We start from the raw sequence: 12109 nt of genomic DNA on the forward strand, positions 1-12109 counted from the left end.
GAGGAGTTATCTTAGTTGTGGATGCTGAACAGTGTCTTTAGTCCTGCCTAAGTGTTAATTTCCTACCAAAAACATGGTGGGCTGAAATACATATGTACTTCCTTCAGTGGTGGAATGTGATCACGACCTGTTTAAAGTTACTTAAAAGAGAAAAAAGTGGAACATGTAACACATGCTGCCAGCTGAATAGGTGAAAAATGTCTGTGTATACCTTTCTTGCTCAGAATGCACTGCTTCACTTCATAGTCATGTGCAGCATTTGTTCCATTTAGGTTTGTGCCAAGATTAACTTGGGAGTTTTCCATCATTACCTTCCTGTAACAGCAGTTTGATGAGCGCGTTTACATCTTCCCAAACAAAATTGCACCAAAGATCTAGGTTTGCCAGAGGTTGATCACACATTGCAGGCACGAAAACAACAAACAATACAGAAACTATAGCATAAAGAAATCTGTGGTGTTTTCACCATCTGCCTGCCGAAATAGAGACTTGTTCATTAAATTGTCAGCATTTAAATAGTGAAATAGTCATAGAGCTGTTTGCCCTTGCTTCTTTATGAACATTCTTTAACTTGAATGTCTGCTGATCTACCCTCAGCTGTTTGGCCTTAATTCCTGACGGTCAGCAGGAGGTAAGAGGCTTAAACACACTTCTTTGTCCTCTTCACAGACACTTCACAGACAAATCTAAGGACCATTTTATATCCATCGTGCTGTTCCTTGCACAAATGGCACTGTACAACAAATTTGCTGTCAAACTGACGTCATAGCTGCTGCTAGCTATGACTTCAGCTGGCTGTGCAGAAAATAATAACTGGGTGCACAAGTTTGAATTTATTTTGGATTTTCTCTAATCCACAAGTATACATACATATGCAAATATAAACATGCACTCACACTAACAAGCAATATTTGGTTACATGACGTTTAGCAAGTTACGTGTCGACCTGATGTGTTTGCAGCCAAAGACTTCAGGGCGAGATGGGATTCTGGTTGGATGTTTCACCAATAGAACTGAGAAAATTCGATTAAACTGATTGGTTTCATTTTATCGACATGGCTTTTAAGTGTAGTCCACAAATTTTCAATAAGGTTGTGATCGAGGCTTTGGGAAAGTCAACCCAGAGGTTTAATGTTAGCCTGCTTTATCTACTCTAAAACCAGTTTTGATGTGTGTTTGGGATCATTGTCGGGATGGAATGCCTAATTGTGTCCATGTTTCATCCATCTGTTTTATTTGAAGTGGAGTTAAAGAACTTGGAGATTGTCCTCCTTCTTTAGGATTCCCACCCTCTATGATGTTTGACAGTTGTTATAGTGTTTTTAACTACTCCAAACATACCTTCTGTCATTGTTGCCAAACAGTCATTTTCTCATCAGATAATAAAACCTTTGTCCAGAAGGGATTTGACTTGTCCATTTAGGTAGTCGCACATTGTAGTTGAGCTTGAACTGATGATCTTGGAATCAGTGTTTGTAAGTCAAACAGCTTACTTGCTTTACTGGACAGGTTAAGGTGATTTATCAGCACTCCTGAAGAAGCAGTAGACATTGGAGTTAAATTGTTGGGATAATTGTTAAAAGAGCCGCAGTTATTTCTTTGACTGCTTCCAGCATGTTGTGATTCTGTGACAGTATAAACCTAAATAGAAATTTCTTTAAAGAGTTTGCCAGGGTACACATGACATGCACCAGGAAAAGTGGACTGGATTTACAGATATTTTGTTTAAAGGAGCATCATAATCGAAAAGGCTTGTCTAAAGTCTTTGTCTTTGCTAGGTGTGGTCACTTTAACCAGTGGCTTCGGTTGTGTGCGTGGACTGAAAGCAGTATGTATTTGGGATTAAAAGCTTGTCGTAGTCAAACTTGTCAAGCTTTAGGCAATATAAAGACTTGCTGCAACACATTCAGTTCATGGTGAATCAGACGCTGCTGCATGCATGTTGGAAAGATATTTAAATTCAAATGATGAGGGATGAGAGCCCAAGACCCAGAATTAGGTCAAGTCTCCCATCCTTTGGTAGCATTAGTGTTTTAAGCCACCCTTGTGTATGGGAGGGTTGGAGCACACGCTGACAAACATCAATGAGCTATGCTTTTTCCCTTAGCTTGTAGATATGACTTTTCAATTGCAGATTTCAGTTTTCCTCCTTATTTAAATTGGCATTTTTCTTCAAACACACAGTTTTAGATTGCATTTTCCTCACTGTTCCTTTCAAAACAAATACATGCAGTTCACATGGTTGTGCACACTTAACTTTATTGTTTTGTGTTTGATGTCAAGCTCTTGTCTGCTCTCATGTTTTGGGTTTTGAAGACATTTTGATACTGTTTTAAAATTTTAACATTTTTGTTGGGCTCAATCATCTAAAGCTTAAGGAAGAATATTAAGAGTTAATATACACTACTTGTAAATGCTATTTTAAATGTCACTAACACCAAATAGCAATAATAATAATAGAGATCAATAAAATGTGCATGGGTTTGTACTTTACTCCATCCAACACATATAATATGAATCTTCTAACTGACATCCAACCCATGGACCATATGCACGGACGACATTCAACATCTCCTCTTCATTTTACAACTTCAAACTCATTTCTCGGCCATGGAAACTCATGCACCGAAGCTCTTTCGCAGAGCGTTGGCGACTTCTTCTTTGTGTGGTATGCCATTTCATTACTGAGTTACTTCTCAGTTCATCCACATTGCAATAATAACACTTGGAATGATGGTGGAATATCTAAAGAAATTTTTTGAACTGACTTGTTGCAACAGTGGCATCCTATTGAAGTGCCACGCTTAAATTCCTGCGAATTCAGTGAACTCTGTTGTAGCCATTGGTGGAATATTATATCCTTTGTTGTACAATATGTGCTCCACATTAAATTTTGCCCAAAATGCTTAATTAATTATTTTAACAACATGTAAAATTTGTTCCAAAATTCAATGCAAAAGGTTAAATTTAATGTAATCTGGTCAAATTAAATTTCCAGTTTATAACAAGCACTTTGAATAAATAAACCTTTGATTTGATATATTTCAGTTCCATTGTACTCAAAATAATTGCCTCATGTTTATTAAGGGTTTCTGAGTGTGGGCTTATGGGCTGACTGGCAGGATTAATAATGCTTCCATTCATTTCACAGGACTGTCATTTTATTACCACCACAGTATACTAAGTTCAACTTTCAAATAAGATTCAGGAAGATGGTGCAAGAATAATAGGATGTGGCTAAAAAAGAGTTTATGTTGTGTTGTGTACAACATTTTGTTGACTCTTGGAAGGGTGGGCAGTTGCTGTTGTTGAGGCAGTGCCAGGAACAAACCAAGGGGAACAGCTGAGAGGCCTGAGTAGCATCAGAGTTTCAGCTGAGATACTACAGTGTGGCCATAAACCTATTTGTAGTGTTACAGTGTATCATACTGTTAAATAGTCTTCAGGTAAAAACAGTTAACCTTTGGCTGTCTCAGACCTGGAAGCTAATATGACTTGTATGTCATAATGTTTTAAATTGCTGTGTACTGGAACCAGAGAACACCTGTAACACACATATGTTACATTTAGTTTTTTGTTTTCTTTGCAACTGCAGAAAGAGTTTAGAAATAATTACATTGAGGATGTGATGCAAGTAATAGGAAGAAGGAAGTGTGCTCTGACAAACTCGTATTTTCCACTGGATTCTGTTTGTAGTAAATGGGCAACCTCCAGAGCTAAAAAGAATGAAGGTAAAAACTGCAGTTCCTCTTGGTGCCACTGGAGGCTAAATCCAAAACGGAGTCAGCTCCCATTGGCTTCTCTATTATAATACCCACTTTACAGCATTAAAAAGCATGTTTACTGCCTGGTGCAAAAAACAGTATTGACCTCTGTGGATAGTTTGTCCCATCATGAAAACTGTAGTTGCAGTGATTTTTTTAAACATTTATTGTTTTGCAGAACTCATCCATCTGGATACTGGAGTTAGAAACTGACATAGATAGCTGGAACAACTCTATGCCTGCTAGCTTCAATAAATCTTTCCTCAAGCTGCCCTCACTTCCTCCTTCCTAATTTGCTGTACTTACTGGTTCACTAACTGTTTTCCATCTGTCTTCCTCTAACTCTCATTTTCTGCATTCACCAGATCCTCAAAGTGCTTCTTCTCAATGGGCTCTCTTCACTCATTAGTCCTTTTTTATCACTATCCTTAATCAGTATAACCTGCTGCACATCCTTTCCAGCCTAGTCTCGCTTGCAGTCACCTATCATTGCTCTTTCAGCATGAAATGTGTGTGTGCAACTTTCTCCACTCTTATAAGTCATCCTTTGTGCCTCCCTCTTCTTGAAGTACGTGTTCACCACAGCCATTTAATCCTTTTTTTTTTCTTTTTGGAAAAGCCACTACTATCTGGCCTTCTGAATATCTCCTCTTAGCACCATACCTTTCCAGAACCTTGTTATCACCCCGGTTCTGTTCACCTACACTTTCACTGAAATCTTTTCCAGTCAGAAATCTCTCCCCCAGGAGACACTTTATCATTTCATCCAGCTGACTCCACGTGTCCTCCTTCTCTCCAGCAAGGTCCAACCTGTGGGGCATATACACTGACAACATTCAGCATCGTGGCGATCGTGGCTCAAGAGTTGAGAGTTCGCCTTGTAATCGGAAGGTTGCCGGTTCGAGCCCCGGCTCGGACAGTCTTGGTCGTTGTGTCCTTGGGCAAGACACTTCACCCGTTGCCTACTGGTGGTCAGAGGGCCCGGTGGCGCCAGTGTCCGGCAGCCTCGCCTCTGTCAGTGCGCCCCAGGGTGGCTGTGGCTACAATGTAGTTTGCCATCACCAGTGTGTAAATGTGTGTGTGAATGGGTGAATGACTGGATATGTAAAGTGCTTTGGGGTCCTTAGGGACTAGTAAAGCGCTTTACTAGGCCATTTACCATAAATACAGGCCATTTACCATTTATATCACAACTTCATTTTCCAACTTCAAACTGAAGATCCTGTCTTTCACTCTATTCACCTGCTCCATTTCTCTCCCTGTCTACACTATGGTAGAACCGCTTGAACCCATCTCCAATAATACTGGCCTGACTTTCCCACTATATCCACCTTCCACATCAGCCACCTCTCTCCGTGTACCAATCAAAGTCCGCCTACGTTTTTCTTAATCACACTGAAATAAAATAACAGTTTACCTTTTTGAGTGATCAGTCAACATCAGAGATCTTTGAGATTAGGATAAAATGTGCACTTTCCTGACTTGTTGTGTCACCCTTCATTAAATGCTATACTTTATAATCTGATTGTAGCTTTGAAGCAACTTACTGTACTCAAGCGTTACAGTCCTCCTGGCAACAGTATAATACCCAATACCCTGAACCCTCCCTTTTTGTTCCACCTTGCCTACACTCTTGGAGCTGTGTGTATGCATGTGTATGCACACCTCAGTGGTTTTACCTTGCTACAGTATCCTCCCCTGGGTCTTTGATTGTAAATGAGCTAAACCCTGATGGTGTTGGTGGGGATTTAACTCGCTGTCTGTCTCTTGCTCCTTCTCTGTCTCATCAGTTATAAACAGTGAAGTCATACCTTCCAAGGGGGCTGTTTTGTGCTATCTGTGATGATGTCACCAGCAGCCAATCAACACATAGCACTGCTAGAGGTAGTGCGTGTGCAGATGTGTGTGTGTGTGTTAGCGAGGGGATGGGGGTGGGGTTGCAGAGGTGTGGGGTGCACCAATAGGAAAATCACACTAGCTCAGTTATTAGCCAGTTCTTCCAGCAAGCATGAGAACACACATCAAACCACGAATCCACAGGCTGCTTCTGACACACACTGACTGCCTCTCAGTCGTGCTGTATAAAGATACTCTGTATGTAGCACATGAATGTGTTATTTTTTGCATTGTATGGGAAATGAAAGGCCTATCCTGGTAATAATTCACTCAATGAGAAATCCCACGCTGTTTAGGGAAGCCTAGCTCTCCTCATGTTTGTTGATTTACATTTCACTTTGTGTTTTTTATTTCATTAGTCTGACAGCAACGATTAGGTCTAATTATATGATAAATATCATCTGTTCAGTGCTAAACTTACACAATTAATTGCTTTTCGTAGTGACCTCAGTTCAAGGTGACTGTGGAAGCTTTGCGTGCTTCCCTCCTCCAGCCTTAATATGCATTTGAAAGCTCAGGCTGTTGACTGAAGACAGTTAATTTGGGTTAACGCTGTTGAGAATTTATGGCTGGCCTTGAATGGATATTCAATTACTAGAGCAATGTGATTTGTTTTGGTGTGTTGTACAACAAACACACATATTGGTAACTGCAAACTAGAGAGGTCTTCAGTCTGATGTTGGGGCTGAAACAGAAAGGCATCCTTTTAATATCTGTTTGTTTTTTGCGAGCTGTTCGTCCCGACCTTTTCTTTACTGTTGCACTCGGCACCACTGTCGAAGGAGAGGTGGGCTCATGTGGTACCATTCTGCTTCTGATTCACACGTTCATCTTTCTTCTTCTGTTTCCATCGTGGCATCTTTCTCCCCCAAAAGAAAGCAACAGAAGATCAAACTTTTTTCCAGCATGTCCTTTTCCACATTATTTCACATTGTGCTACATTGAACAGCTTTGTGGAAATATTTATTTCTTCATTATTTTATTTTTAGCCTGGAAATACAGCTAGCTCTCTGCTTGTTACCACTAACACTACTTGGACTTCATGATAAATACTTAGCACCTCTGCATGAAACACATTCGTGATGGTTGCAGGTAAATATGATAAAGCACAGTTATAATCAGTTGTAATCTTTGGTATTTACAACATATAGAGAGTCTTTTTCCCCATATCTGATCTTTACTGTAGTCCCTTGTTGGACTACTTTTAAATTAACAAAAAAATGCACAGTGCTGGTGTGGGACCAGGTTGAGCTTTAGGTTGAGACAGTATATCCACTCACCAAATCACCAGTTTCTAAATATTTCAGCATTTGATTCTTCAGCTCACGGTTATAACAGTGACTGTAGTTTTTTTTTTTTATCAGTGTCTGAAAATGTTTTTGCTGACTCACATTTGTAGTAGGTCTTTCTACAGAATACAATACTAACACTAGTGAGTCCCTTGATTATTTGTAGGTGTAGTAGATAAAATCCTGTTGGTTCCATGTGCTCACATTGCCTTCCACTGTTTAATTTCAATAATTAGAAGCACTACAGGCAGCAGGCTATCATCTGTGTGCAGTAGATTGTATTTGCCTGCCTGGCTTCCTTACTGGCCACAGAGGAATGAGCAGTGAGTACATCTGATTAGCTGTATTGACTGGTAAAATGCTACCACACCGGGTTTCCGCTCATAAAACCAAGCTACATGGTAATTAGCCTGGGATCGATGTGAGCGTTCAGCACCTAGCCCACAGACACACAGACTGACTCGGACTACTTCGGTCCTGAGTGAACAGAGTGAATTCTTAAAGAAAAACCTTAAAGGACCGGGCATTATCGAGCATCACAGACATTACTGTCACATCACCTCTTTCATGTTTATGTCTGTTCACATTCTGTCAGTTGAAAAAGATTCTCACAAGATAAATCACATTCATGTGTCTGAAAGCGCTGTTAATCTTGCTGTTATCAACCCAGTGGCCTCGGTTGTGTATTGCATTTGTCACCGGTAGTCTTTGCGTCTCGAGTGATGGAATTTTTAGCTAAGCCCAGGTTTGTGTTATCACACAAAAACACTCACTTCCTGGGTGGAACTCAGTTTCTAAACAGCTTTTTGCTATATTTCTTGCTAATCTCGACCATCTCTGCTGTGGCGTTTCTGTTAAACCACTGGAATGAGCTTAGCAGGCACCTTTGTTGTTTACTTCAAACTGGCTGATGTCACGATAGCCTGCAGATTGAGAACTTTATCAGTCAAAGGAGCTGGTTAAGACGCATCATCACTAGCCTATTATGGAGCGGAGCAACATTTTTTTTTTTTTTAAATAAAAGTAACACTTGTATTAGAACCCAAACAGGACCATTGTTTTACAGTATTCACAGGAAGGCAGTACAGTCAAAATAACAGAAAACTAGAGTTAAGCACAGAACATATGGGAAAGAATAATACTACTATAAACAACTATATCAAGGAACGGTGTTAATAGCAATAAAAAAAAACTAAAATCTAATAGATGCTACTAGAGCCATGACAGCTACTGAGCATCTAACTGCCCTGGCTGCCTGAGCTGCAACACTTGAATAAGTTTTGGGCTGTTAGATTGTTGTAGGTAGACTGTGTTTTATAGATGATCTGGGGCCTGTAGTATGAAGAAAGCTCAACATATCCATGACCTTTTTTTCCTTATTTGGCTACAGGGCAAGTATGAGGAGTTAAAGACAGAGATTCAAAAGAGTGTTTAATTAAGTCAAAAACAAGAAGATATACTAAAGGCTACAATAACTAAACAACTGAAACACATACAGCCTGATCTGTTGTTTTAGAGACAAGAGTGGAAATCTTTGTTGATTTTTATGCCAACGGCTACCACATGGACATATTAATATCCAATTTAATTCTTGGGACTTATCAATAAGGAGAAAGGCAGGGTACACCCTAGACAGTTCACTAGTGTGTTGCAGAGCTAACACAGGGATAGCCAACCATTCACACCTTTGGACAATTTAGAAGCACCAGTTAACACAACTCCACTAAGGGCATTTCCTTGGACTGTGGGAGGAGGCCGTAGTACCCATGCAGACACAGGGAAAACATGCAAACTCTGCTGAAATGTGTGAAACTTAAATGTATTGTAATCTGGTCTAATGCAGAACACTGGCTGCAATGTAAAAAACTGAAAGTGGAACTTTCCACTCTGTCTATGTGTAAGCTGGATTCTTACCTGTACACACTGTTTCCACAGGTGCCCACGGAGTGCGAGAGGAGCCCCAGTTTGTGACAGCACGTGCAGGAGAAAACGTCATCCTGGGATGCGACGTTTCCCATCCCTTGAACGGCCAGCCCTATGTGGTGGAGTGGTTCAAGTATGGAATGCCTATCCCTTTCTTCATCAACTTTCGCTTCTACCCTCCTCATGTGGACCCGGAATATGCTGGTAAGATAGTGATTACAGTGAAATTGAGACATCAGTAAGTTGACACCAAGCTAAATCCAGGATTTCACTCACCTGAATGGGTTTACATTTGTTTGATGTTTGGCCACAGAGATGAGTTGAATGAGAGGTGAGAGGGATTTTCCCTTGCTTTTGTTTGATTTCATTCCTCTGATCATTACATTGCAGAAATAATTCCCCCTTCGTTTGACTTAAATCATTCATCCATTTATTTCTTATATGATTTAATGGGAGTTTTCCAGGCTGAGAAGGAGTCGGCAGCCATGAATGTTTTGGGAAATATAAATAGATTTCCACTTTTTTTAGATAGTGGTGGTGAGAGTTATCTCATAAAGTCAGCTCAGTGTTTTGTTCTAGAACACAGACAGTTGTACGTAGGCTGCATGAGGAAAAAATTGACATTTCGATCTGAGCAATGTGTAAACTAATTAGGAAAGGAGGCAGTTAGTGCTGACGTTAGCTAAAATCGCAGTGGTTTCTTTCATTTAGACTACCTGATTATTCCAAATTGAAATTTCTGTGTAATGTGAAATTAACTCATTAAAACGGTGAATTTAGAATGAAGCTTTGCAACATGTCAAGTAAACACTTGTATTATTGCAAGTTTTCTAAAACTTTTCAACCACAACTCTCCAGACTTTCTAACCAAATTTAACGGATGCTAAATTTAAATTTTTATATTTTCTCGAGTGCTGAATCCAAAAATCTCCTTTTACCTCCATCACATGCAGTTTTTTGCAAAACATGAGGAGTTTACGTTAAAAAAGCACAACAGTGATGAAACAAATAAATATTTTATTACAGTTAACCATGCATAGTTTTTCTTACAATTGAACAAAGAAACAAAAAATGATTCCTTCATGATATAGTGAACACGACATGTTCACTCTTTTTGTTTTGTTTTGTTGTTTTGTTTGTTTTTCTTCTCTCCTCTTTTCGCTTGGATATGGTTTTTTGACTCAAGTATAGGATACCAGATTTCAGTTTAAATTGTACGCTTACTTAAACTAAAAACATGAGTTTTGCAAGAAAATCTGACGTGATGGAATTTTACAAATATTTTTCTCGATTTCCGTGAGTAAAACTCTAAAAGAAACAGTCAAAAAATCCGATGCAGTTTTTTGGTTGCAGACCTGTGCAACCTGTGCAGACATGTAGTTGTTACCACAAGTATGTTACACTCCACAGAGCCCTTTGTCCCCCTGTGTCCACAGTAGAGCGTGCATGAGTGTCTTCAACAATGTTCAATAACCTGAAAACTATAATTCATGTTGATATTTAGTACTAACAATGTATGTGAAAAACAGTCATATCGATTAAAAACATGTTTAATATAATGACAAACAATTAACATAGTAGATACAAGTTGACACATCTGCATCAGATACAGTGAAAGGTTTCTTGTTAAAGGGTCTTTATAGCATTCCTTATTCTACCCGTCTCAGGCTGCAGGAGGAAAAAAAGTAAGATTGACTTGAAGATTGTAGTAAATGTACAGAAGCTTTGTGTAATCTTCCTGTATCCTCATACACTTTGTCTTAACTGATTAGATCACTGAGCACCTTTCAGACTGCTGAGTTTAGAAAACTGTGGTTAGACATACATTTGTAACATTTTATAACCTTCTCACCAGCTCTTCTAAAAAGAAAAAAAAGGCGTCCCATTAGGATATCAATGTGAATAACGGTCTTGAAGATAGCAACAATTCACACGGTTTTGTTTTTAACACGATAGTACACTGAGGTGAATATGCAGCTACTGATTTCTTTCCAGTCCTGTCTTTATCCAGATGGAGTTCAACTTTCATAATTTGCAAGTAACTAACAATATATACACAAGTGAAGACTGGGGATTTGTATAAGTGTGTAATCACCTTTATTAGCTGAGCAGCCAGAAGCATTTTGGTGTGCTAATTCACACTAATGAGACGGGTATCATACATTCTGAAATTTGATGAAATATGTATCCCACACACCTAAATACTACATCTTACTAGATAATACTTTAGCCTTTGTCATGTCTCTTTAATTTTACTACTTAAATTAAGCGTGAAGTATGGTGAATATGCACCGAGCATATAATGGAAACTTTGTTTCCAAATTATAAACTTCTTCTACTGTATATTCTTCTTGCGTGCAAACCACTTTATACAACATGCTACATTCACTTCCTTCTATGCTTTTAAGTGCTTACTAACTAACATTCACACTCCAATGGATACACTGGAGAGCATCTTGCTTAAGGATACTTGGCATGCAGACTGGGGGAGCCAGGGATTGAACCACTAACCTTCTGATCAGTAGATGACCTGCTCTACCTCCTGAGCTACAGCCACCCTGTATTTAAGTGGAATATGCAGTACTCCAAATGGCAGTAAAGTTCTTAAAGTGACCCACATATACCCAAGATTGCCAAACGAAAGTCAAACAAAAAGACTTTAATAAGTACTGATAAATTTTAAAAAGCAGTGCACGAAGATGTCATGAAAAAGACTGAGGAGGAGCTGTATAATAATAAGTCACAGGTGAACTCAATTAACTCATTAACATGAAAATGAAGGCAGGAAAAAGAACAAAGGATGAAAGTAAAAACACTGCGAGATCCTTAACTATCTACTTCAAAATTAAACAGAAGGGGTAATTAAAGAGAGATCAAGAATAAGCACACACAGACAAGAGAAACAGGATATAAAAAGGGGAAACACACAGGGGGGAAAAAGGAACAAACATTTAGATAACAAAAAAACAAAACTCAGGATTAAAACAGAAATGAGGATTATAATAAAGAACATGACATAGTACTCCATTGGGGTTATTACCTGCCAATTTATTGTTCCACCCTTGTATGATATCTCCCTTCGTCAGGTGACACAGTGTCTTGTATGAAGTTAACTTTACTGGAGCTTTAGGGTATGCTACCTAGACAAGGCGCCGAAGTGGCCGGTAAAAAACTATCAGTAAAAAGTCTTTTAGTAGAAGCATCTGTGCAGTCATTTGTTCTTTTTCGACCCTGTTA

The 12109-nt window shown here is 39.1% G+C and overlaps 1 protein-coding gene across 1 annotated transcript in view; it reads left to right on the forward strand.

The window, feature by feature from the left end:
- Window positions 1-12109, forward strand: part of igsf9bb (immunoglobulin superfamily, member 9Bb) — a 146264-nt gene that overhangs the window by 19711 nt on the left and 114444 nt on the right. The window contains 1 exon segment of the mRNA XM_013274190.3: window positions 8885-9076. Coding sequence (XP_013129644.1) covers window positions 8885-9076 — 192 coding nt within the window.

Source organism: Oreochromis niloticus, linkage group LG10, assembly GCF_001858045.2.
Source record: "Oreochromis niloticus isolate F11D_XX linkage group LG10, O_niloticus_UMD_NMBU, whole genome shotgun sequence".
Lineage (NCBI taxonomy): Eukaryota > Metazoa > Chordata > Actinopteri > Cichliformes > Cichlidae > Oreochromis > Oreochromis niloticus.